Below are 27,396 nucleotides of genomic sequence, written 5' to 3' on the forward strand. Positions count from 1 at the left end.
GTGGTATGGGAATAGAAAAGGTTAACTTCATTTTCATTTTGTTTATAACATGAGAGCTGTACTTCTTATTCAGGTGAGCTGATGAAGCTAACCTTCTGAAGACTTTTTGTAAACTTTGATGGTGATGAACAGTGACGTTTCAGTGGTATATTAACCGCTCGTATATACAGTACAATTACATATTTAGTTTCTGTGTACAATATTGAATTCTGTCCCTGGGAGTTCTGTACTGCCATGCTGTTATTCACATAAGAGTAGCTGAGGACTGAAAAAATAACACCAACACTACTTTGTTACTAGCAGTTGAATTAGCAAGTTGGGCAAAACTGGTTACTTTTGTTTATGATTTTACCTTCAACATGACCTCTGTAATATTTGGTTAAGAGGCATTCAAACATTTTTTAAATCTGGGAAGTGTAATTTTTATGTACTTTTCTTGTCTTTGAATGTAAATATATTATGCACGTCAGACTAGTCTGATCAGGTTTGCAGTAGGCTAGGTCATGTAGGATAAAGGTTATTTATCATGACAGACTTTCTTTACTGAGCTGGTTAAGCCAGCTCTTTATCATACTACAGTAATGTTAACTCCTGTGAAACTTTGCTCAGAATCTTAAATAATTCAAACAGGCTATTTGGAAGTCGTCTTATACCTTGTTGCTCAAGTCAGTGGTTCTTCATAACCACTTATGCACTGTCAGGTTGTGAAACTCCCACCCATAGAAATTTGGGTACAAAGAGAAGGAAGGGACTTGTTTCACTGAGATTGATAGTGAAACTGCAGAACTGTATTGGACACCGACCATTTTCCAGAAAGCTAGAGGCGAATAATAGTCTACACAGTATATACAGTGAGTGCTTCTTACTGTTTTTATCCCAAAACAGAAAGAAATTAGCCATAATGTTTGAGCTGCAACATTTCCCCATTTATAAGTAGAATCACAAAAATACAAAAAAATGTATTGCAATAATAAAATGTTTTAGTCCAAAGCTTTTGCACAAACCTCCATGGTGAACACCTAAATTAATTACTCATTTAGTTCATCAGCCATTTCCCTTTCGTTTTCTACATGTTTCCTTTTATCCTGGATATTTACTTCTTTCTTAATGTTTGTGCTGTTAGAATAAGAAAAACATTAATACATTTCTATTTAATATATTAATATTAATTTAAAATAAATTATTTTAACTTTAATTACAATATTTTAAATTTCTCTCTTGTCCTCGAATAACTGTTTTTTTTACCTGTGCTTGTAGTTCATTGTACTTATTTTCTTTAGCTTTTTCTTTATCTTCCTTTTTCAACTGATACATTGAATTTGAAATGATCCTGAGAAGGTGGTGGTCAATAACTGCAATCTATTCTCAATGAGGTGGTTGACTTTGAATACTGTTTTGCAGTATCCTTTAATCTGTTTCTTTTTCATGTACCTAGGGTTTTACAGATTAGCTGTTGGAAACAATTTTTAATTTTTTAATTTTTTGAAGAAATTCCCCACTTAGGCTAAATGGTTCTACCAAGGTGAAATAGTCTGTCGGGTTTAAATTGTGGTGAAACTTGAATATACGTCAAAATACTTGTGATAAAACAAAGACTTCTTATCAGGCTCCTCTTTTGAAATGCAAGATCCAGTGAATTGCTCAGTGAATTGAACTTATCACTGTCAGGTAATTTTTCCAAAAAGTCAAATATGAAGATAATTTTGCAAGGGGTATGAAACTCTTGGAAAAATAAATGTCGATGTCAATGTAGAGAATCTTAAAGACTTTCAATGAGGTCTTTGTGTCAGGTGCAGTGATGGACATAGTCTTTGTATTTAAAGTCTTATATATAATGCCTTTCATGACATTTCAAGGCACATGACAATAAGACAGAGGAACACACAACAGAGGCAGGTATGCATACATGAAAAAGTCAAATATTTTTTAAAGCTAGTATCCAAACGTGAGCTTTCAGTAGGCATTTAAAGGACTGCCTGTCTTGTAAAATCTGATATGGACTATGAGATTATTCCACAGCATTGGAGAAAAAGAACAAAACACAATCTTTCAGGGTTCAAAGCCTCAGTTTAAAAGCTGAAAGAAGGCCAGAGTCCAAAGAGAGCAGACAATATGTGCAGTAGGTGTATTGGGAATTATCAATTCGCTGATGTAGTCAGGAATCAAACCATTCAAGCCCTTAAAAGATGAGCAGCTTTTTTCATTTTTTTCTGAAATCCAAAGGGAGCCAGTGCTAGGAAACGAAAACAGGAGGTATATGCTCAACTCCTGTGGTTTTAGTTAAGACCTGGTCAGCTGAGCTCTGAGCAAGCTGCAACTTAATGTTTGGATACGCTACCAAACACTACATTGCAATGATCCAGCCTGGGAAAGATAGAAGTATGCAGCAGCTTTTCTGCATCCATCTGGGAGAGAAAAGAACAGACAGGGGTGATGTTACAAAGTGTTGCAACATTGTGAATGAGAGATTGCTATGCCACAATGAGGTAAAAAGTGTTTTCTGGCTTGATTCCAATACCATCAGAGTCCAACTAAAGTTAACATAGTTGTGGATATTATATGGAGAATCAATCAGCATTATTGTGATTAACTAAGATAGCTAAGAGAAGAATTAAGGGAATTTCACAAGTAATCTAAAGATTTTTTATTTGTACTGCTGTAATGTGGTTCTGGTGAAGTTAATCTTTACTCTTTGCTATATTGAGGAGTTTCTTCATACGTCTAGTGAGGTGGAGGGGCATGGTGGTCCTATTTTGTCATTTCCTTTGTTTTCAGTGTTGAACCTTTTTAGTAAAGGGTACCTATGCAATTCCCCTTTTCATTTTTTAGCAATAAAACTAAAAAATTATCAACTTATTTCATTATAACTTGCAGCACTTGAATTTTTCTTCCTTGGATTTGTCAGGTCTTTGAGATCTGCTTAAAAAGACAGAACATACTGTTTTAGGTGAGGTCAAGTCTGGACAAATTTTACTCCCAAGGATCTGCTTGTTTAGTCACACGATAATCCATTGTTTTTAGCTCCTGATCTCTCTGCCTCTTGAGCAGTGTGTATTAATTATCACTGTGTCTCTTAGTGATGAGGATACGATTGTATTCCTTACACTGTAGCTCACAGAAAATATATGTGATATTTAGTACTTTTTATTGTGACTTTGTTTGCCATTTTATAGGAAGAGCTCATAAGTAGTAATTGAACAGATGTCAATTACACTTTTGAAATTTGATTCAGGTTATTTAATTCAAAAAGTCTTTTCCTTAATATGCATTATTTTTGATTTCCCATTTCTTTACAAATTCCCTTTCCAAATTAACGTTTTGGCTTCAATAAAGTGTACATCTTTATGAAATGTGCCTTTGCAATTTCTTGTTTTTAAAACAGCATTGTCAGGACTTTCAGAATGGCTTCTACTCTTGAGGAAGCTTGTAGAGTACAATGAACAACTGGAGTCATTTATATTGAATCCCACAAAACATCCCAAAATAGACTTTTTAAGCAGTTAATACATTACTGTGAACACAACTAGTTACTGCACTTGAAGTATTTATAAATCAGTGGGTGTATTTAAACTTTGTTACATCCTTTGCTGTTGAAGATTCAAATGCTGCTCTACTGCTCCCCCTTTGGGGTTTGTGCAGTATTGCAACAGAAGGACCACAGATGTAGATGTGGTACTAAGATTTTCAGAATTATATAGAAGGAACTTCTGGAGGCCTCTTTATTACTCTGTTACAGCCCTGCCTGTCAACACCAAAAGCTTAAAATAATTTTGAAATGTTTTCTCTTTTTTACTACTTATATTTCTGTTTAAGTGCCTTAGAGACCTAAAATGAGAAAAGGGTAGGTGGTCCACAGGTAGTCCATGGAAGTAAATAAAATGAAAATCTATTTTAACACTTGTGATCAAGGGATATTTTACTTCTGTTTGTGCTTTTCCTCATGCTAATCCTCAGCATTATGGTTTATCTCGATCTGATTAATCCTAAATTGTAAATTAGTGTAGTGTACCATTCCATCCTAAGAGGACAGATTAATATTTTGGCATTGAAGTTGTTTTTATCCTCCAAGGCTGTGACTTGCCAAATGTCTTCCATCTAGATTTCTTCAATCCATACTAGGCTGTTTTTGAGGGTAATTGCTGTTGCAGCATAATTCAATACAGACACTTATACTCTGACATTAGGGAGCTTAGTTTGGAGACTTTGGAGATTTTTTGTGTGTGTGCTATTAAACAAGTTAACTGTGAGGCTAATTATTTTCAAAGCTGTGGATTTACTCAAAAGTCAATAATGTAGTACTCAACAATAGGGTTGCCATTAGTGGACATGACTGTGCTGTTTTGTATTATGGCATTAAGCAGAGATCTATCAGAAACTTTTTAATAAGTGCAGTGTTGTGCTTCGATTCTACTCTGTGAAGTAAGGTATGTGTGAGGTTAGCATGCCCTGTCTAGAGCCTACAGTTGCAATATGTGTTATCAGGTGTTTGTGGGCGGTGGGTAATATGCCGATGTTGAAGAGGTAACATCAAGTGGTAATAGATTTGCTTTGTGCCAGTCCTGGGTTTAGATCCCAGATGTCAATACTACCCTCGAGCAAAGGCAGGATAGTAGACTTGGATTGCTCCAGTAAATGTATTGCTGTATAAATGGAACTTTCCAAGTTGTCATTGAAAATTAGATTAAATGTATAACCAAATGTGGTTAAATGAAGGCTAAAAAATAAAACTACGTGGTTAGTCAAGGTTACATTGAAAATTGCAGTACAAGTAAAATTATATTTTAAGTGCACATTGATAGTTAAGCTTTTTTTTATTTCATGAAATGTATCTTTTGTTAGGCTGGAGTGCCAGATTTACTTTAAAAGGAGGAATTATTTCTGAGGAGAATGGAGAGTACGGACTGCTTACCCCTCAGGTGCAGGGTTTTTCTCCATATGCCAGAGGTGTTTTCTGCTAATGGTGAAGCGCTCTACCTAACAGTGAAAGTAAAGACATGTGGGGTTTTAAGTGATAACTTCTAGTACATTCCACCAAAGCTTAAGTCTGGAGGTCAAAAAATCCTATAGCACTAGACTTTGAGCCAGTTAGTCTTTTTGTCATCTACGGCAAATCTGTTTATCTCCTAGTTTCTTCTATTTTGTATTGTGGCGACACAAGTAAAAAAAAAGTGTTAGACCAGAATCTCTCTTTTTGGACTTTCAGAGCTTGCTCATGCCCAATTCCCGATGCCACATTTTATTCCGTTTTGCAGTTCTCACTCTACTCCATTTGATCCTTCGGAAACTAATGTTAACATGTCTAAAATAATTCCTCTTTATTTTGTGGTTGTGGTTTATAGAAAAATCTTCTGTATGGCCCGAGAAGAATGTAGTGGTTCCTGAAATGAGCTGAACTCTGCTTTGTGCTGTTATTAAAAAAACTTGTTATAGTTGCACACTTACATGGCCAGCTAGAAACATGAATAACCTTTTAAGGATGTGGACTTAGTTATTACTTCACTTTCTAAATGTGGTCATTTAGTGGATATAAGTACAGTACAACAGATGCAGTAACCACTAATTAAATGTAGCCCTTTAATGACGATATTAACAATGTACAGTAAACATCTTCGACCAGTGAATACAGGTGTACTATGAATTGGCTTCATTACTCTGCTCTCCTCCCCACTAATAGCTGATGTGTGGTGAGCATTCTGACGCACTATGGCTGCCGTTGCATCATCCAGGTGGATGCTGCACATTGGTGGTGGTGGAGTACCTGTAAGCGCTTTGAGTGGAGTGTCCAGAAAAGTGCTTTATAAGTGTAAGCAATTATTATTATTACTTATTAATATGGTTACTACAGAGGTGTATTTAACTTCAAAACAGTTTACTCTAAATAAGTGTATACAAATAAACATTATCAGTAAATGATTTGTCTGTCTGGAGTGGTACAGTAGTTTCTTATTTTTAATGACAAAGGTTTTGTAACTGTCACCATAAAATGTTTTTTTTTTCAAACCTCTAGTTCTCTCATTTGAAGTGTAGTTTGTCAGTGTTGCCTTAGGGAGTTTAGGGGAAATTGAGCCCAAAATAGCTTTGTTTGCCAGTGGAATATAAATTATTTTTGAGTATGAACACTAATGAGCCCTTCATCCAGTCACAACTTCCATTTGAATGTTTTTTGTGTTCTCCCAGTCCATGGTACAAGATGTGTTTTTAGGATAAAAACACACCGTAAAAGAAAACCGAAAACATACAAGATTGGACAGGAGAGCTTCATTCTAATGGATAGCCATTAGACAGGGAGAAAATGATTAAATTGCTGAATACAGTTGGAAAAACAAAAGTTTAAATAAATGGTCACTTTTTGTGCGAGCGTTCCAGTGTTTATGCACATCAACTTTTATAACTGGAATATGCAGTAAAAAGCTCTATCAGCTGAATGCCCTGCTTTTCTTTTAGTATTTTATTTTTTATATTTAACTTGTAATTGATAGAAAACGTTCTCTATGTCCCAGATTTGGCAGTTGACTTGGTGACAGCTGAACACTTTGGGGTAGACAGATTTCATCTGCTGTCTCTCCCACTGCCACACAGTCGCCAGGAGCTGAGCCAGTTGTCACAGGCATTCAGCAGTGAGGGCAATGGATTTGTATAGCTTCCCCGCCCTTCCAGCGCATTCATCCATCCATTATCAGAGAGCCACTTATTCCTGGCATGTACAAGGGCAAGCTGGAGTTTATCCAAGGGCATAGGGCACAAGGTGGGATCCGTCCAATCACAGGACATGTGCACTTATAATGGCTTCCTAAAACTGTCAGCACCAGCAGCACCAAGCAAACAGGAGATAGTCAGTACAGTCATTAAGCACAGCAGGTAGGTATACTAAGTTTAATGAGTGTGCTGATTATACTGCTTTTGTAAACTTAGTTTCTTCAGTTCTGATAAATGGAAACCCTATTGCCGTTCAACAATTATTTTTAATCCCTTCCTGAGTCCCTGAGTTCCTTTAATCCCTTTTTTTGTTGAACTTTTTTTTTTGTCAATTGCTGTTTTTGCTTCTTGCACTTCAGTGCTTTTCTGAATACTCTACATCTAGCGGAAGATGTAGGCAGGAAGAGAAAAAAAATCTCACTTATCTCATGAATAGGGGTGGGATGCCTGAGGTTTTTGTACGTCTAAGTCTGAAAATATATGTTTTTTAGCCCATGGTATATTTTTAACAGAAATCTCTTAGTGATCGTATGACATCATCTCTCAAATAAAACTGCCCCAGTCTGACAGGCACCAGTTCCTCATCCTCCCCCGGTGCGTCTGAGCTCAGAGCTGTCTAAATGTGTGCTTGTCTGTATCGTGAGTCTCGGCAGTGTGGCAGGTTTGCTTGCAGTCTTTTTACAGCCGAGTCGGTCACACTCTGCATCTCGGAGGGCTTCGCTCTGAGCAGCTGTGAAAGAAAAAGGCATGTCTGTGCCAGCAGGGAGCTTGTTTGTCCAGTCATGAAGAGGAATCCCCAGTCATATGGCATGTGTTGTATCAGGATGTGTGACACCATGTGTCAAACTGAGTGCATCAACACCCCGTTTAAAAACTCCTCTTCTTCTGATGGGCAGAGAACATCTTAAGCTCACCGTTGCTTTCTGTGGATCAGATCCTCCTCTCTCTGGCAGCTGGGCTTTCAGCAGCTTTGTTTGGTTTTAGTCAAAATCCTGACACTTAGCCACCAAGAAAAGGAGAAAGCCTTTTTCTTTGATCTTTCTTCTCTTCTGAGGTCTATTTGTGAATTGCCACCTCATTAAGTGGAGAAAGTTGGATGGTTTAGTTTTTGAGAACGCATAGTAGACTAAAAGACAGCTGCAGCATTTTTAAATTTCTTAATATATATTTTTCTATTTCTGGTGGGGAGACCAAGTTGTTTGATTGCTAACATTTAGGTGGGTCTCTATTGTATTCAATGCCAGCTCTCCAGGATGGCCGGTATCCTCCACAGAGGGTCAGCAAAGCCAATATTGTCCTAAGGAGTGAGTATGGTTTAATTATTCAAGTTAGTGCTCATGCTTTCAGTCATGGTACATTTAGCTTGCTTTTTAAGTGTTCATTTTAAAGGCTCTTGATTAACTGGTTTATGTATATCTTAGCCCTGTTTGCCTGTTTAGGTGATCTGCTGCATTAGAATATGCAGAGTGTTGCTTGTCTGGTCAAAACCAGTTATCTGGTTGATCTTTTTTTTATTTAACCTCTGTTTAGAAAATAAATCAAATGTAAATCCTGTTAAACTTTATGCACATTAAGGTATATAATTAGGTAGAGAGAATAGTTGTATTTTATTTAAAAGTGTCTGTAACTGGTAAGCAACAGAGAACAATGAATTACTGTTGACAGTAAATGCCATGTACCATAATTACAAAAATGTAATATCAGTCGCATGTATTTGCTTAAATTCAATAATACATGTGTAACAAAACAGGTTAAAAGCTTTTGTTATGTATTTAAATTCCTGCCATGCAGCATCTGTACCTGTCACTGTACCTTTCTATTGCCGTAAATCTGGAGTTTGGCAGGATGGGAGTTCAAAGGGGAACATCACTGCAGGAACAAGACTTTACTTAGTGCTAGGAAAAAAAATATTGCTGGGAAGTGAAATGATGTTTTCTCTTCAGTTTGAATAAAAATAGCAAGCTTCAATAGAGCACCTGGTTTACCAAGTACGGCACATATCCATTTATGTGCATGATGTACAGTAAGTTTCCTATAGTTTAATCCAGTAATTGCATTTCCAGCATTGTATAAAATGAATTACAGAGCTGCCTACTGGTTCTCAGTCCTCACAGCTCTACCCCAACTCTTACGCAAGCATGTGCTGCTTTATTACCTGTTTAAATGTTAAAGGTTTGTTGGTGTTTTACCTTTAGTTCTGTAGTTCTATACCTTTGGTATAGTGTTTTCCAAGGAAGATTTTGCATCAGTTTATTGGTTTTTAAATGGCTAATAAAATCAGCAACAACACAGTAACAGATGTAGAGCTTGGGGCACATTGTTATAAATATAGACAAACATTAAATGACACTGGTTTATATGTACTGGAACACAGACAACAGATTGTCAATCACACACTGAGGTACATGTGTCAGAATTGAAAGCAACTGGAAGTCTTTAAAATTGGAGTCAATTTGTTAGACTTAATCTTTTTATGCACCCAAAAAAACAGTCTTGACTATGAATAGTAATTGAGCAATACAGTATATTGCTACATTGTTTCACCCTTACTGATACTGTGTATCTAAATCATATATACAGCACGATACCAGCTGTCTGGATCAATTTCAGAGCCAAGGATAAGCGTAGGATTTAGGTATTCATTTTTGTTTGTTTGTCTTGCTCTTCCTGCTTTCTGTGCTCAGCCCAGAGAATGTTCTTGAGTCCTTCAGGGTGCGGAAATAGCCTGACAGAAGAGATCATGCTCCTGCCTGTTTTCGTGATGAGCTCAGGGGAGTAAATCTCTCTGTATTTTGACTGCTTTATCTGGAGGAGAGACAATAATAGTTCAGGGTTTCTTATTCTTTCATATAGTACTCTTGCAAAATCAGAACCCCTTCTCACTTCACTAAAATAAAGGAAGAAAAATTAATTGTCTGATATTGCTAATACCAATCTCATTTTAGGTGAGCAGTTTTCTGTGGTCTTAGTGTTGCAGAGCCAGCTGGCATGTTCCACAGCTGGAACTGAAATTTTAAAATATCTTTTCTGAGCTCATCCTCATTCCTCACTGACAGGCAGGCAGATGAGCTGAAGAGCTTCTGATTGACTCTGCTCTTAAAATAAAATGTTTATGTTCTTTTTTTGTCCTTTGTCCTTTCCGGCTGACTGTTTCTATGCAGGGCTGCTTTTATTAGGTGATGTGTAAAATCTTCTCCCATTCACAGCTCGTCATGGGTATTTATCAGAGATCACACGCTCCCACCTCCAACCAAGTCCCTGTTCTTCTTTGAGGATCATGTGATGCTGTTTAGTGTTCCAGGGTTTAATTTTGCCGCCTGCTCTGACAGCACGGCAGTGACCTGTGGAAGAGTTCACCCTCTTGTTGACAGTGGCTAGACTGTGTGTCTCCCCTGCACTCCAGAAAAAGCAGCATGCCTGAGGAGCAGGAGGAGCTATGTTTGCAGAGAGTCCCTAGATTCTTTCATAAAACATTTTCCACTTTTTTCCTCTATTTTTACTCCCTTTTAATTGCATACAAGGGCTTTATCACACACATAATATCTAAAACTGTTATTCCTGATGGTGTTAAATCCATATAGAGAATGCTGCTTTAGGAGAGTATCCTTGCCAGTTCAGTTTTTGATCTCTTGTCTTGAGACGCTGAAATTACAAGTCGGCAGTGTGATGAGGTATAAAAGGTTTGTGAACTGACCTCCTTTTTGAACAGGACTGCAAAACATCTGCAAGTGAAATTGAGGAAATCCATTAGTTTTGCTTATTACCTTTTTATATTTATGATACGGTACAGACAGAGTTCAAAATTCAAATCACTGACGTCTTCATTTATTTTGAGCACAACAACATGCATGCCGGACGTGAGAGGTGATTGGTCTTGGTAAATTAGCCTACAGATCCCTATACCAAGGCAAAAGAAATCTTTCAGTGAGGTATCCCTAAATATGACATCGGAGTTCTTTGGCCATGCAGTGGCTGGAACTGAAGTGTATTACTGTTTTTCTTTTCTCTAATTGCATTTGCTGCTTTCATAAGGGTGTACAGTGTCAATTAAATCTTGGCTTATCAATATTTCTTACCTAAATTTAATTTCATCATTGTGCATTGTAAAAATAAAAATGCAATACGGTGCCTATAGTTGTAGGTGTTTAAGTGGGGGTCTTCCACAGTGGGGAAAAATGGAAAGGAGAACCTGTGTTTTTACTAGAGGCTTCAGGTGTGTCACACCTGAAGAAGGCTGTATGGACAAAACGTTTTTCTTTATTTTTCAGCATAGAATTAACTTTTACCTGTTCCTTGCCTATAGTCCAGTACCTGCTGTTAAAAAGTGTACAATTTCACGATATATGGCATTATAAAAGTCTGGATTGTCAGATATGATTTGATGTCATGTGAACAATTAGAACTTTTTAATGTAGTTAATCACTGATAGACCTTTAATGAAAAGAACAGTCAAGTATGCTATGTCTTTCTGTCTTTTGTAATGTGTTCTTAGTAGATTATTCATGTTTGGTTTGTTTATATTTTCATATAATTTTGAACAGAGCTAATTGCCACTTTTGTCCATAAAGATGCACAAGTCATTGATGAATGTGTTGCACTGAATTGTAAGTTCAGTGCTGTGCAAATGGGACATATCAGATTACCATTTCTGTGCATTGGATCACTTTTAAGAAAGGTTTCAAAGAGGAGAAAGCCATTTGGCCCTATGTGGCCTTAAATAATGTTGCCTTTTGTTCATTTTTCACACACCAGCTTTGCAAAAACCAAAAAACAAAAATCAGTTTGCAGGAAACACTTTTGGAATCTTTTGCACCCTGCAAGTGAAAGGTTTTAGTCAAACATTTCTGTTGACGGAACGCGTCTGAGTTAATAATATTTTTAATAAATTATTGGATTCTCTGAAAATGAGAGCCAGCTGACGTGCTACATTTAAATTCCAAAGGTTTTCTGGTTTGTTAGTATTAATTTGTGCCTTGCATTTTGTATTTTTGAAAATGCCATTAAAATCAAGAACAGGAGAATAGTATAGAAAGGAGATGTGCAAGATGGGTACTGTGTCTGGACTCAATACGATACCCTTTAAATTTAAATGTATCTAAAGCCCTCAGCTCATTTGTTCCAACAGATACGATAAATCGAGTGTGTGAAAATAAACATCCCACTAGAAGTACCATTATAAATGCTCCATGAAGAGATCCAAAAATCTGTTTGTATATACTGTAAACAGGCAAAATCAGGCAAAAATCTTCACACATAACAGGTTAGTTTGCAAGTGTAGCACAGTTTGAAGCATCCTTTAAGTTTAAGAAGATTTGTCACATTATGGAGAAGTGATTGAAAAGTCATAAATTAAAAGATATGGCTTTTAACTAGTTGAAATACCCTGGGGAATTTCTGAAGAAGCTGTGCAGTTCCACAAAGGATATTACATTGAGAAATGTCTGTCTAAGCACTGATGCCTTTGAAAAGGTCCAGACTAGGGCAGAAATGCTTTTTTTCCCCGAGCTGAAAAGAATGGCTTGTGATAACAGCTTGAAAGAAATACAATTAATCTTTTTTTTCCCTGAATCAGAAAAAAACTGGGAGGTTTCTGGAATATTAAAAGGTAAAAAATGTTGATTTGCTAGAATGTATTTAAAGCAACAGCACTAGCTGTTTACACTGACTTTGTACCTTTCGTAGTTGTCATGGTAAGCTTGTTGGCATTGTCGAGACGTGATTAAAAGGCAAAGAAAAGCTCAGAATCCCCAAGCGATATTCCCTGAAGCCTTAGCCATGCGTAACTGTTCACTGGAATATAGCCCTGTCTGGGGTGGAACACAGCAATCATTTCTACACCCTATTAACACTCACCTACCTGATCGTAGAAACTGCTTGAAAGAAAAAATTAGTCCTTCAGCAGAATCTATCTATAAATAGATAGCAGTGAGGTAAATCCCCTTTAGAGCTGATGCATGCATGAAAGCATGCTTTGAAGGGGTAAATGCAAGTTCTGCATTAAAAAATCAAAAATCAATAATTAGATGATTTATGTCTTGAACATTAAATGACATGGTGTGGTAAACCTGGGCTCCTATTGTTCTGAAAAAATCTTTAGGTTTTGAAGGGAGGTTTTTTTGAGGTAGAAACTTGCCTACTGTACCTGCGGAAAAGAACACGCAGGAGTTGATACTGTTCAGGTGAGCTCTCGTCCCTGTCTGCCTGCTTTGAGGGCGTTTTCCAGGAGGAGAAGAGTTAACGCTGAACAATGAGAAATGCTCGGCTCTCCCGCTGACAGACCTTTCGGAATCTGAAGGGCAGCAATGCTTTGCCCTTCGCAAATCACAGCATGAATAATTGATCGTGGCCAAGAAGTGCATGTTGCAGGCAGGAGTTTGTTCAGCTCTGCAGGAATATGTTCTGTAAACAATAACCAAGGGCACTGTTCCCACCTGCTCGACTGTGCACAGCATCGGGAGCCTGGAGAATCTGCAGTCGCTGGAGAGCTGGACCTCCATCTCTTGGTCGTGTTGGGGAGCTGGCTGTGCGTGCGGGGGGACGAGTGGGCCGTGTCCCGGCTCTAGAATGTGAGACGGGAGAGTAATGTACTTGAGCTCCCAGGACCCAGTAGAAGGGGTGATTGGTGCCTCGCCCAAAGAAGGCACCAGCGGACTGTGGCGGTATATCTGCTGCCAGAGGCGCTTTCATGTCTCTCTCCTCTCATGTAGGTGTTATCGCTATTTTCTTCAATTTCTGTCTAATATTGCATGAGAGAATGTATTAAGAGGGCCTGCTTTCATCTGCTCTTGTATATCTAACGCATGTCTTGCTTGCAGTAATGCAAGGTCACAATATATTAGTTTTTCTTATCACAGGTTTTCTTTTGCTTTTGATGGGAGATGGAGTTTCTTTTGCCGTTTGTTTATCCTACAGAGTGTTTAGATTTTCTTCTCCATGGTGGGGTTTTTTAATACTTGGGTAGTTATAGCTATGAATATCAGTAAGTTTTCTATTGTTTTATCCCTTATACTGTTGTGTGGTATTGTAGAAAGTTCTAATTATTTTTTGGACCTTTTTCCTCCCTTTCATTTTCTTCCTCAAGTGTTAATATTGTAAGAGCTATATAATTTATGTGGTTTCATGCCTCTTTTTTTAGTTATAACTATTCCTATCTGGATTTATATTTCCATTCAGATTTGCTGTACAAACTGGCAGTTATATTATTATATAATGCATATGATATTCCCATTTTAACTCATTAGCAGACAGGATAAAGGATTTTGATCTTTGCATTGTGCTTGTCAACATTTTGGTGAGTTGGAGTCATACTGTACATTGAGTTTCATAAATTAACACAGAAGGCTGCAGAAATTTGGTGCGACACCTATTTTTTGTTACAATTTCTCACAATGTTTCAGGGATGTTATAGCATTTGAATGTATGCATCTAAAAGCATGTACACTGCATATTCCAGGCTTAATACCCATTAAAGCAGAACAGCATGTAATGATGACTTGATTATTAAACTAGCATTCTGTGAAAGTGGGTTAGAATGACACTGAAGTGAATGGTACTTGAAGCAGTTTGCATTAGTATTGAATTTATATTGAATAATCAGCACCCTGTGAGAAGAAATGAAAGAAATTGATTCAGCTGGTGAAAAACTGTGTATCCAACCATATGCAGAACCTTTTAATTCAAACAGTAGTTCTGTCTGATTTGTATAATTGCAATAAAATTACTACTAGCTGGAAAATCAGTGCTTAAACGTGTAACCACATCAATCGCAGGAATGCCAGGGAAAGCACAGCCCTTGAAGTCGACCACTATAATTCTAAATTTAAGCTTTATTGTAACAGACGCACATTGTTAGGACTTGAACTAGGATCTAATTAATCGCCCTCCAGCCTGATTACTCCAAACTCTCTATGACATTTCCCATAGCCAAGATAAACGCTACGGAAGACAGAGAAACGAGGTTAAAAGGAAACCAGCATACATGTATTTATTATAGGAACTGGTGGGAAGTGGTCTCTTCAGGTCTTCCCCTACCTTCTCCTAAGGCTGAGCAATGGTCATTATTGAATTGGTCTCTCAAGTAGAATATATACTAGTTTCACTGTTTGAGAAGCCAAACCGCGTGCGCATACAGTATCTAGCCACGTCCTTCCAGGTGCCAAGCCCATAATTACTCTGTAGAAAAAATGTAGTGTTATGTATCTTTCTAAATGTTTCTCAATGGGTGGTGATTGTAAACATGTAAAAATTCCCTTCACAAAACAGCAAAAATATTCTAGTGGAGGGTATTTGGCTTCTGCACCAATCTGTAGAGTTTATCCTTCATAATGGTGTGTGTTGATTTCTGCTGACTTGAAGATATAGTACCAGCTTGAATTTCCTCCAAAAAATCTATAATAGACTTCTTCTGGATCCTCATCTTTCTAATTTACTTACTAAATATTTGATTCTGAATTAGTGTTTCTTGGGTATTTATACATTAGCCTCCTTTTCAACACCTACAGGCATATTTTCAGATGCCACCAAAAGCTGTTATGGCAAAGCATCTGGAGATTCATTTGCCTTGCCTTTCCAAAATGCAACAGTGAAACTGAATTCCTACAGGTGTAATGCCTGTCTGAATTAGGTTGTGGTGTTTAATTTGGTGACAAATGGTCAGTCAGCACCATTTAAAGTCCTACCCTCAATGTAGTCACACTGTAGACATCAGCTAGATGTTCTTGCTGAGTGTGGGACTTGTTGTATTGGGATAGACAAATGCTTGTACTTTCTCCTGAAGCTCTGGGATCTGATGCAACCTAGGCCATTGCCAACAGCATCTGTGTAGGTCATAAGCTTGCAAGTTGTACATGTCAAAAGATGATTTGAATGGTCAAAAAAGGATTCACATTCTGGGCCACAATTCCATTTTGCTCCATGTTTCTTGAACTTTCAAGAAAAGTTCTACAGTAACGAATGTGTAAATAACTCTTATGTGTTATTTGCATAACAGTAAAACCAAAGTCTATGATTGTGCATAATCTTTCCATGTGGCAACATGTAAAGATCTTGGCAAAGAACCCTTCAGATCACCCTCAGTAGCTGGGACATCATCAGATTCAAACCCGTCAAAATATACAAGTCACTGTACTTTCCACGAGCCAAATAGGAACCAAACCAAGGTGGATAAGCAGTAATATAGTTTTCCATGAGACCCATTAAAATCCCATTATTGACAGCATCTTTGGCTGCACTTAAATCAAGAAGTAGAAGAACATTAAGTGTCCCACATTTGGAAACCATTAGCAGGAGGTAATGCTCTCCTAGCTAGCTATTCTGTTTGTGGTATCAGTTTTGTGCTGTGGTGAAATAAGGAAGCCCTTCAAAACTGTTTTATGGCTCACAGCAGTGTAATATTCATATTTGTTTTTCAAAACCAAAAGTGAAGGATTATTTTTCATTGCAGTTAAAAGTATCAAATATTTTTCAGGCTATATTGAACTATAGGCTATATATATACATATTGGATTAAGATAAATTGGGCAGCAGATTTTAGTTTATAGCAAATACATCTTCCAACTTTACTGTTGTGTATAATATTACTGCTAAGTGAAGGTTTTCTGAATATTGTAAAGCCTGAACAGTTACGCAACACGGACTGCTCTGCTGTTAAGTTCCGGAGTCTTTGCAGTAGAATGCTACTGGGATTATCATTTGCGTTATACTGTATTGCTGTTTACATGGAAAACAAATGTTTTGGTCTGCTGAAGTCACTTGCCTTATGTAATCTTGCAAATGTTGCATCATTTGAAGACTGGACTGCACTCCTAGGTTTTGAGGTAGTGTGCACGACACTTGGTCTGTTTTTATGTGCATGTCTGACTTTCTTGCAACATTTGTATCATGTGTCACAAAATGTGAAGATGAGGCTGTAATTGGTAAATCCTGTCTTGATTACTGTAGAGTAGGAAAATAGTGTGTATGTGTATTCAGGGTGGAACTGAAAACCTTCCCAATATGATTTTGAATTAAAAAGTGCTGAAACTGAAACTTTGAGGGTGTGTGGCATATATATTAAGATAGTAGTTCAGGTGGGTAGCTGCGTCAGCATGCGTAGGCTGCAAAGGAACAAGTAATAGGTTTATTCCATGCTGAAAAAAAGAAGAAAGAGAACACAACGTTTCGGCCGTGGAGCCTTCTTCAGGTGTCAAGAAGGCTCCACGGCCGAAACGTTGTGTTCTCTTTCTTCTTTTTTTCAGCATGGAATAAACCTATTACTTGTTCCCTTATATATTAAGATGTACATCCTTCTGCTCTTTTTTCAGAACCTTAAGCTTCAAGTTGTAAGGTTTTCCTTTAATTACATTTGTAAAAACAAAAGCTTTGACTCCCTCACACATGATTTCAGTTAGTTTCTCTCTTGGCATAAGGATCTCATTATCCCTTTGAAGTCCACTTTTTCCATGTCATATTTATTTCAGCTTTGTTCAAAACAAGTCAACAATCCAAAGTTGTCCAGTTTAGCTGACAGCTTTTAAAATGATAAGCTGAAAATATCCTGATAATCCTTCCACACCAAGTGAATATAGTGCTTCAGTCCATTTTTAATGACTTACTGCCAGTGTTAAGTTTCACAAATCACTGTGTCAGTACAGTGATGGAAGAACTCAAAGGAAAAGTGGTGTTGGTGGACCAGAAGGTAGCACTCTTTTCTCTGGACCAGAATTTCCAAGTCAATGCCCCACTAAGATGCTTGGGGACACAGTATTGAAGGAGTTTCTTGAGATCCCTCATATTAAAAGAGGGTCCTGGCTAATTGGTTATTGAAGATCCCATGGCAGTGTTCACAAGACATGGGCTGTCAACTTCCATGTCCTGCCAACTCTGGCCTTTGTCAGTAAGCCAAATTCCCACTTAATTCAGATGTTGAAGTCATTTCTCACTTGTCAAACTGATCTACTGTGTAATTGGGCTGCCCTGCATTTCCACATTGGGTGCTACTGTAGATTGGGAGGGTCCTCTTCTGCATGTAAAGTGATTGAGGATCATTTGGGATGCAAAACACTTTATAAAAGCAAGTATTCTTTTTTTCCCCACCCTGTTTTTTATTAGTTCAGAGAAAAAATAATTGTAGGTGTTTTTAAATGTCTGCTTTTGCTTCACTTTGTATTTGTTGCAAAGAAATGTGTTTTTGGACTTTAAGAAACCATAACATTAAAGCATAACATATAGAAACCATTACATTAAAGTACAAAGTTATCAGACATCAGCTATTGGTGGGGAGGAGAAAAAGAGTAATAAAGTAATAAAATGTCTAAAACCACCCCTTGTAGGACACAAACGTTTAGTGCTTGACATGTTCTCTCAACTGGAAGAACGAATCATTAAAAGGACTCCACGAACAAGCCTCACTCTCCTCCAGTGAAGAATGATCACTCCTGATTCCCTTGTTTTGCTTAATCAATTTGTGTACTGGTTATGGGGCATGAGGAAATACTTTGGGCGGGTGTATGGGATGCATCAGAATAAGAGAACTGTTTGAAGTACTGTGGGTAACTAACATACTTTCCGGGAAATTTTCATTGAATCAAATGTGAGGAAAATGATCACAAAATACAAATGCATGTACAGGTTTTAGGAATTAGAGAAGAGTTTGGCTGCGAGTTCTTGTTCTTACTTTCCAGTAAAGCTGAGATCCTTTGTGTATTCCAAATGGCCAGTCAGCATCGCCTTCATCACGTCTCATATTGGACGCTGTCAGAAATTCTTTGCTGTCAAACTAGCTTTTACTGTCAGAAGCAGTCCTTCAGTGCACACAGTGTGTTTCCTGGAATCTCTTTACAAGAGCATGTGTTCTTGTACTGTAAATGATCCAAAATGACTTTCAGAATGTGTTCATGTCCTTTCAAAAGCTGATGGCCATTATCCTGCACAGCAAAAAAGATGACTAGTTTAAACTTGCTGAAGATGTGTTCTGTAAAAATTGAAAAAAATATCCACTAGACTCAGCATGTTTCCCTAATTCATTTTGGCATTTGATTTTAACGATGGAACATGAAGATTTGAATTTGCACCATTGAAATGTTCATACCACTTTGAGGATCATTGATCAGTTTGTTAAATTGTCTTACAGTACATTGCACCATAAATCTGTTTTACACTGTATGTGTGCTCAGGCTCTCTTAATGGGCGAAATGGCCATTTGATGTCTTGCACCAGTGATGTACAGTAAATGCACAATTCCAGAACAAAATAAAAACCACATTTTAACAGAATATTGAACTTTGTGAATAAAGTTGGCCCTAGCCGTTAGGATAGTATTACAGTCTGAACTTGGAAGAACACTGTAACAGGATTAAGTTTACATAGATTTATTCTAATCTACTAAGACACTAGGATACAAGCACACCTAATGGTTAACATTTGGAGTAATTTGCCAAGCTATGCCAGCTGATAAGGTTACAAGAGCCAGATGTACATATGGATTACAGAAACTCAAAGTCAATAATAGAGGCACTTCATATCGGTAATGGAAAAATATTACATCAAATATCACAACCTAGACAAAACATTTCTTCATATTTCTCTCCATTCAAGTGTTAAGCATGTCCTGAGCACTGCTGCAAATAATTTTCTCAATCATGCACTCATTTGTTTTGTACTAGTGGAATTCCAGTCCAGATTTTTCAGTTTACTTAAATGCAGACTGGAGCCTGGTATGGCTTTGTTTCTTATTCAGAAGAACACCATCTGATCGGTTTGTCTGCTGTGACAAACTGGGTTTTTACACCCCCTGATGCAAGCTGCCCTTTTGTTTGTTTTTTTGCCTTCATCACTCTCCAATATCGCAGATGTACTCTCAATTTAAGATGTTAGGCATTTCTATAGACGAATCAATCTTATTTTTCCTCTGTTAGAAGCCTAGGAAGACAGGTTACTTTCTCAGACAGCCTAACCCCGATATATACTGAGACTTCACAATTCTCAAAATACTTTATAAATGAGTGTCCCACTGTTACTTTCTTACTTAAGTGCCAAAATAATGCTACGTTTGAAGTTTATAAAACGGAAGAGTCGTTGTTGGAATCACTGTTGTATACCATGGCAACCATGGGTATATTACTCTTCTGTATCCTCACCCCAACAGTATCAACTGTATTCCTGAAACCACTCCCCAAACAATAGCCATATATACAGGTACAGTACATGTGCATAAAACGTAAACTGTATAATGAAGTTAATTACCTGTGCTTTTCCTTGCATGTGCTTACAAATGTGGAGATTTTGAACGTAAAAATAGTATCAAAAGGGCCCCAGTCTCAATTTCTGATGCATGAGATTTATTTTCCAATTTTCCAGTTAAGAACTGGTTTGGGTTTGTGTAGTTTAAGTGAGGGAAAAAAAAGTGGTGCTGGCCTTTATAATTGTACTCTGTCTTTTATCATTTTTAGCTATTTCTTTGAAACCACTTTTCTAATGTGGACACATTTTATAGGCTCTAAAGTGATAGTGGAATAGAGACGAGTACTGTAGGCTTTGTTGTCCAAAAGTCGGGAAATGGTTAAAGAGTAATTCATTTTACAAGGAACACAGTGATTTAATTAAATCACAAAGTTATTTTTTCCTGTGTCTCATTAATGCCTTTAGGGAGAATTTTCCAACAGAATTTATTCAGGAATCTTATCTTTCAGTATTGCTTATACCATCCTGTAATTTAATTGTAAAGAAATTATTGAACTGGAACTTTCAAAACAGGTGCTTCGGACTTCTACAAACAACGTAAAAGCTGTATGTGAGCTCTGAACTAAAAGGAAATGTTCATAGTGTTTTGTTACAATGTGACTGGTTCATGTCATTTCCTGTATAAATAAATCTTTCAGTTAAAAGAAGCTTGAAAAGATCTTCTGTTTGTCCGTAGGTCCCACATTGCCAAGACAGAACCCTCAGTTGTCCCCTCAAGTTCAAAATGGGCCGTCACAGGAGGAGCTGGAAATTCAAAGAAGGTAAGCTCCAAGTTCGAAAATCCCCAGGATCAGAGTTAATCAGGATCAGAGTTAAATTCACATGAACATTGACATGATCTAAAATTGTTGGTATCCCTAAACTTGGCTTTGATTTATGTATGCTGACTGACTTTAGAAAAGTGATTATGTAGTGAACCTGTACTGTACTTAAACACCTCTCAGGAATTTTGAATGTCATTTCATGAATTTCTGATGGCAGTTTTAGAAAATAACCTGCAAATGAGATTTTGTAATGCTATGTGACACCCATGAGTGTGTAATATTATTGGGAGCCATACAGTGCTCCTAGTCATCGGTTAATGTTATTGATGAATATTTATGGATTCTTTTCCCAGTCAAGTATAGACTCCAAGAAAACTACTTGAGACCATATGGTACATTTTTGTATATTCTTTCATTTTTAGAGCAAGAAGTAGTTGATGACTGCTTTTTTCTATAGGGGATTGCGTGTCGTGTCTTCTGTGCTCGTATGGGGATTGTAGTACTGAGGCATATTGATAATTGGCAGTTCTAAAATGAACATTGATTCCAATATTTTTAATATAATAATGACATACCTATCCTTATCTAATAGATTATGCGGCTATGAGGCTAAATCTTCAGTTCAACCAGGCTTATGACACCAGTAAAGAAAAACAGTCTGATTTATTGTTTTTAATTAGCTCTTCCTCTTACGTTTTACAATACAGTGAGGCATTTCACAGGACATTTTTCAAAAGCTGTTTTGTATCCTTGAACAAGACTTCTTTTAATTTCGAGTCGTATTTAAATCAGAAAATATGAAAATGACAGGGTGCCTTTTGCAGAGTACAAGGTTATGTTCAGGGTCTTTAGGCTGTTTTTGCTCTTACCGTCTGCAACGTACAGGATGCATCATTGCAATTTAAATGGTGGAATTATTCTAATTTTGTCTGCCTGAGATCTCAGGAGACCAGAAGATAAAATGTACTGTGCATCTTGAGAGGTTACTGGTACTGATAAGATTGATTAGGGCACTGAATTACATGCCTCTTTTAAAGTGCTATTCTACATTTCACTATAGTAATTTGTGTGATTAGCACATTCCATGGCTTTGTGAATTTTTTAGCATTTATATTACGCTAATGATAGTTCACTGCTGTCCTTGTCACAATGCCATATTATTCTTAATCAAGCACAAATACAACTCAGTCCTTCCACCTTGCTATATGTCCTGTCTCTGTGAATAGAAAAATGGTGGAATTTGAGAATTTCCTGCAATTGATTTCATGTTCACTTAGGTTCAAGCATGTTGCAACGCCCCATCACTTAGTAAAGTTCAGTTCAGTAAATTTGACCTGTAGTCAAATTGGGTCTGTCAGATCCAAACACAGAATCCCAAATTGTAATTTATTTAAGCATAAAAATGTGCCTATATAAAAGTGAAACATTGCAGTCTTCGAAAGTGTGTTTTATTATCTTTGTTTAATGATAAAGTGACTATTAAGATACATAACGCAGGCTACCAGATTCTTCCGCCCCCTGGTGTCTAGTTGAACCTGGAAGTATATTTTTGGGTGCGGTGGCATACGTTCCCTATATTGGTACTGCTTATAGCTCCTTACTGCAGCAAAGTGAGCTGAACAGCAAAGAGAGCAGGGAACCAGCCACCTGTAGGAGTTTGGATAGTCCTTCAGGCCTTGATCAGATATGAGAAAGCAGTGACTAATGCGATTAATTCCTGTCTCTTTAATTTATTGTTCAGAACATGAAATTAAAAACCAGCATTTAAATCACTAATGATCTTTCTGGAAAGGTTTGTAAAGGACACGCCAATCAGAAAGAAAACAAAACGCCATTTCTGGAGGTATCTGTTGTGTGTAGTTGCAGCATTTTCTATTAATGTTCCAGTGACGAGTGACCTTTTAATCCAACAGACACTTATTATATGAGTAGAGCAACGGTTCCATATGTTGAGCTCCAAATTAGGTGCAATAGTTTCAATTAAATAAATTTGTAACTGAAATTACATCCTGTAGTGGTGTGACTGACCTTTTTGATTAGTTATAATTTGAACTGTGGTTCAATACACTACCCATTTAAGTGTGTCATGGTTCCCATTAGACTAATATGTGAATGCTTTTTGACTGTCGACTGAATTATGGTGCAGCAACATTTTTTATTCATTGCTGCACATGAACATTGATCTACATGCAAAGAAGTTCATAAGGTGAATCTTATTAATTAAAACTGAAAGAGGAGGGGTCTTGGGCCTGCTACATAGCTCGGTCAGTAAAAATGCAAAACACAGTTTGAACCTCCTGATTTCTATGTCACTAATTTAAGTCTGTTGGTCATTTTTGACTGGGTTAGTTAGTTCGGATTTAGACAGTGAGGGTCATGCATGAAAACAGAAATTGAGTGGGTAACTTGTAGCTAATTGATTCGAGGTTCTCTTTCTGACATTTCTTTAAAAAAGCAATATCACCTTTGGCAACATTGCTGGGAAGCATTTGGTGGAGTTTTTATTCCATAACCCTTTGCATAAAAAGAGTTGCATTCTAATTTTTAATAACACATCCCTCTAGTTTCCACTTGAGTCCTTTGGTTTGTTTTTCACCGATTCTGAAGAAGGCTTGAGTTTCTTGGCACCTTTGAGGATTTTGAAGACAGTGCTTGAATCAGGTGCTCTCATAGTCTTAACTTTTTTGAAGACTAAAAAAAAGTTTAACATCAGCGAAGGATATTCCTTTAACACCAGAAAATAATCTGTTTTTTCTTCTTTGGACTGCAGAACAGCAACATCTATTTTGTATTGGCGTGAGTAAAGTCATACCCAATTCTCTGAAAGAGGTCGTACTAACACAGTTTTAATATAAAATTCCTTGTTTTCAATATTTAATGCTATTCTTGTTATTCTGTATAATATTTTGTTTCCTCACATTATCAAGATCATGATGTATTTTCTTTTTCATGAGCAGCTTCTTCAAGCTCACTGTTTGCCATTTTATATTTTTAACTTGTTTTCAAGTACACTCTACACTCTCATGTTACACTCTACACTCATCTGCATTTAGCAGTGTTAGAGGTTTTCTCTGCTATTTGCTTTTCCAGCGTTTCCAATTACACCTGTTATCATTCTACTAAACATGACTAGTTTGGTAATTATACTAAAATCTAAATCATTGAGAAAAAAATCTGGGAGTTTCAGTTCAAATCCCTGTGGGATTCTTTTAGTCATTTCACCACCATTTTGATCATTTGATCTCTTAGTACACTGTTTTTAATCCATTAGCAAGTTCTTAATCTAAACACATCAAACAATTCTCCAATATGGGACTGTCAAATGCTGATTTGAATATCCATGAAAAAGATCAATGGATCTGTCAAAGGGAAAAAAGGGAAAACTGAGTGGTCATTCGCAGTCCACCAAATTCTTACAATATTGTCTCAAACACTACTGCATCACCATATACCATTCGTAGACAGTATATCATACAGACATTCGTATATCAGTCTCGTGGACATTGTTACACTGAGAGGTTCAGTGTAGTCATGGTTTTAAAAAAATCTTAATTTTATTACAAACACTATTTTCAAATTATGTATAAGCCTGCGAGTCCCTGATTCCAGGCCTTTTACAATTAAAAAAGTTGAAACCCTCACTTATCCTGTCAAGTATGGACCAACCTTTGTACACATAAGCATCTTAGGAACCAGCATCACCTTCCTGTACAATCAGAAAGCCCCCAGAGGCCAGTCTGCTCTCTAAAACTGATGCCAATTTGTGTGAACTGTTTCTCTAAACAACATACAGGATATAGGCCTTCCATAGATACAAGCTCTGCTTGACTGACCCAAAAAACTAATCTTTACTTAAATATAAAAAATACAACACTCTGCCTTAATTTACTTCCAGTCTCTACTGTTCTTAGCAAATACTTTTTATAGTTCAGTCCTCAAACAGTAGAGTTGCTGATGCTTTGGATCTATAGGATGGTGGAACCTGCCTACAGTGTCTTTTTCCCTCCAGTGGATGTGAAAGATCTGAGTAACTTTTGTTGCCAACCCTGCTTCTGCTGTAGTAAGCTAGTCTTTCCACCTCTTAGCTTGCTATCTTGTAGCTTGGTTTGGGTATGTTCCACAGAGGTTTCTGCATAATTGTACCTCGCTTTCCAAAAGATGAGGTTTGGGATTTTGGCTTAGGAATGGTCTTCACCCATTTTCTTTTTCTGCCATCTGACCTAGTGAGCCATTTAAAGGCTGCAGTCTTTGTCAGCAACAGCCTTCCTATTTTTGGATAGATGCAGTGGTCACTACACAGTCCCTCAACCTGACCTACGGCACTACAAGCTGCATAGCTTTCCACACATAGGGGGTCACTAAGCAGGTGGCCTTAGCAAGCTGCCCTCTTTGTTTCCTGGACAATACTGGCTAAATGGTACTGGATGTTAATTGGCTATTTCACATTCCATATTGGTATAACTAGAATATCCCAACACAAAACAGTATGAAAAAACTCAGAGAATGAATGATAACACTGAAAAAGGTATATAGGGGGTGTCTGTCATTCAAAATCACTCTAAAGGATAAAGAAAATAAAGGTCTTAAAAATGGCAGCCTTTATTGTTTACTCTAGCAAATAATAAAAGGTGAATGAAACCCAGCTGTAGAGCATACAAATTGAAACCTAGTGAAAAATGATGCCAGGTCAAGAAACCACTCGTCAAAATATTGATGTCAATATATCTTTGACGGATAAGTGTTTTCTAGTGCTTTGAGAGCAAACAACAAAGGAAGACGTTTGCAAGGCCCCAAAGCAGCACTGAAGCTACATGTTGCATTGTGTGACTAGTGTTCAGTAGCACAGTCTGTGTATATTTTATAAGCAGCCTGAACTGCTTTGTGAGACAGTTGAGAGGGGGTGTAGACATGTCAGCGCAGCTTGTGTGAAGAGTCATGCCTATAGTGAAGTGCTGTAGTGGGTGTAGCTTAATAGACATCCATACAAGTCATGACTCCAGAAGAAAGCACAGGAATAGGTGCGCGTGTTGGGCTCATTTCTGTATCTGCCAGGCAGTGGAGATTCTTGATCTTGAGCAAAACCCTTGCGGTAAAATGCAAGATGTACAGCCACCTTGAAGCCCCAGGATTTTGGTACTGTTTGTAAACCTAACAAGATCTACGTGAAGATGAAAAACCGCAATAAAAACATTTTTTTTTCCAGCAAAGATGAAGCACATCTTTTTTTTTTGTTTTGTGCATGTTTGTTGCATTGATAACGTTGTGTTGATAGTTTGGTCTGGAATCCCTTTGGCTTTTTAAAATAATTATGGTTGGTGTACACTGACACATGCAGTTTTGTGCTGTACTTTTTTTTTTATAATACCAGTTAGAAGAGGTGGTTTACACACTGAAATTTGTGTGTGAGCCAGACTTTAGATGTTTTTTTTACCCAAGTGTTCAAAAAGAAGCTAATAACATGTTGAGGCTGTAGAAACATCCCCTCTCATTACAGATTAATCTTAAAGCAGCAGAGAAAAGTTTAAAAGGAGCTAGAAACAGTTAGAAATAGGGTATAAACTGCAGAAAACACTTTACAGCAGGAAATTAAATACAAAAATTACTTGGGCAATATTCATGATCAGACATACAGTAGTTCTTCACATGTTACGGTTACAGGTCCATACTTTCTCTGAAGTGTCTCTGTGTCATTTTGATGATATCATACATGCTGGCTTTTTTGGTTCAAATGGGTGGTACTGAGTTTGAAAACCGCTAATGATATAATTGTTCAAGTGCATTGGGTTGACTTCACTCAGTTGTTTGGATTTGGGAATCCTTTTTGCGAAAACCAGATTTCTGCCCCTGAAAGAGCTTTAAAGAAGTGAGACCAGAATAAATCCCAGGCTCAAAAGTAATCTTCCACAGACAGTTTAAAGAAACAAAACTTATTTTGTCTTGAGGAGAGGAGATTGTAATAGGATTTGATGTAAGTGTTAAGAAATTCTCAGAGGTATTGACAGATTCAGTCTGAAGGACTACTTCAAGCTTCTCTGTAAAGAAATAATGTAAAGCACTTGTGGAAGTTGAGAGCTGGTGTATTAGATCTGAAAATAGCTGCCACTCTACTCAGTTCATGGGTGGCTATTCCTTCTAGAAATGGCTACATGCTGTACTTTTGTGTTATGGATTAGAGGTCTGTAAACCGGGGCTAATTCTTGTACCCATTTGCACAACGTGCATCACATGTTTTGATCCAGGGAAAGTGGAAGAAAAGGGGAATCTGATCTGTAAGGACATAAGTGTGCACTTATATTCTGATAAGTATTCTACAGTACATTCTGATGTGCTTGGTAGAAAGACACGTTTTGCACCCATAAATATATAAGGAATGCAGACATTGTCCACATCTACCTGGAAATAGGACATCTGTGCTTCAGTAATTGTGAAGATTCCACAGCCCAGCAAAAACTCAAGCAAGCAGAAAGGCTCTCCCTGTGTGTTATCTTTAATATGTCTTTTTGTTGACTTTGTGTTGACTCCTCTAACCGTATTGCATCATAAACTGCCATATGGAGAAAACAAAAGCTTATGGTATTACCAGTTCTTTAAAGAGACTGGAGTCAAGTAACTCAAAGAGCTTTATAAATGCAATTGTTGTTTTTTTTTATTTATTGAGGTACTGCACTTTGTGGAATGAACCTGTGTGCCTGTGCCTGTGTGCTTTCTGCCTATGTGG

At 37.3% G+C, this 27,396-nt stretch overlaps 1 protein-coding gene across 11 annotated transcripts in view; it reads left to right on the top strand.

Moving 5' to 3' along the window:
* Positions 1 to 27,396, top strand: part of enah (ENAH actin regulator) — a 156,747-nt gene that overhangs the window by 87,290 nt on the left and 42,061 nt on the right. For 9 of the 11 annotated variants that reach the window (XM_069179741.1, XM_069179735.1, XM_069179719.1 and 6 more), the window contains one exon: positions 20,591 to 20,675. In XM_069179741.1, the coding sequence (XP_069035842.1) occupies positions 20,591 to 20,675 (85 nt within the window). Of the gene's footprint in view, positions 1 to 7,570; positions 8,001 to 12,943; positions 13,400 to 20,590; positions 20,676 to 27,396 lie in introns of those variants that run through there. The other 2 variants (XM_069179761.1, XM_069179751.1) reach the window with 2 other exon arrangements.

The sequence above is a fragment of the Lepisosteus oculatus genome, chromosome 2 (assembly GCF_040954835.1).
Source record: "Lepisosteus oculatus isolate fLepOcu1 chromosome 2, fLepOcu1.hap2, whole genome shotgun sequence".
Taxonomy (NCBI): Eukaryota; Metazoa; Chordata; class Actinopteri; order Semionotiformes; family Lepisosteidae; genus Lepisosteus; species Lepisosteus oculatus.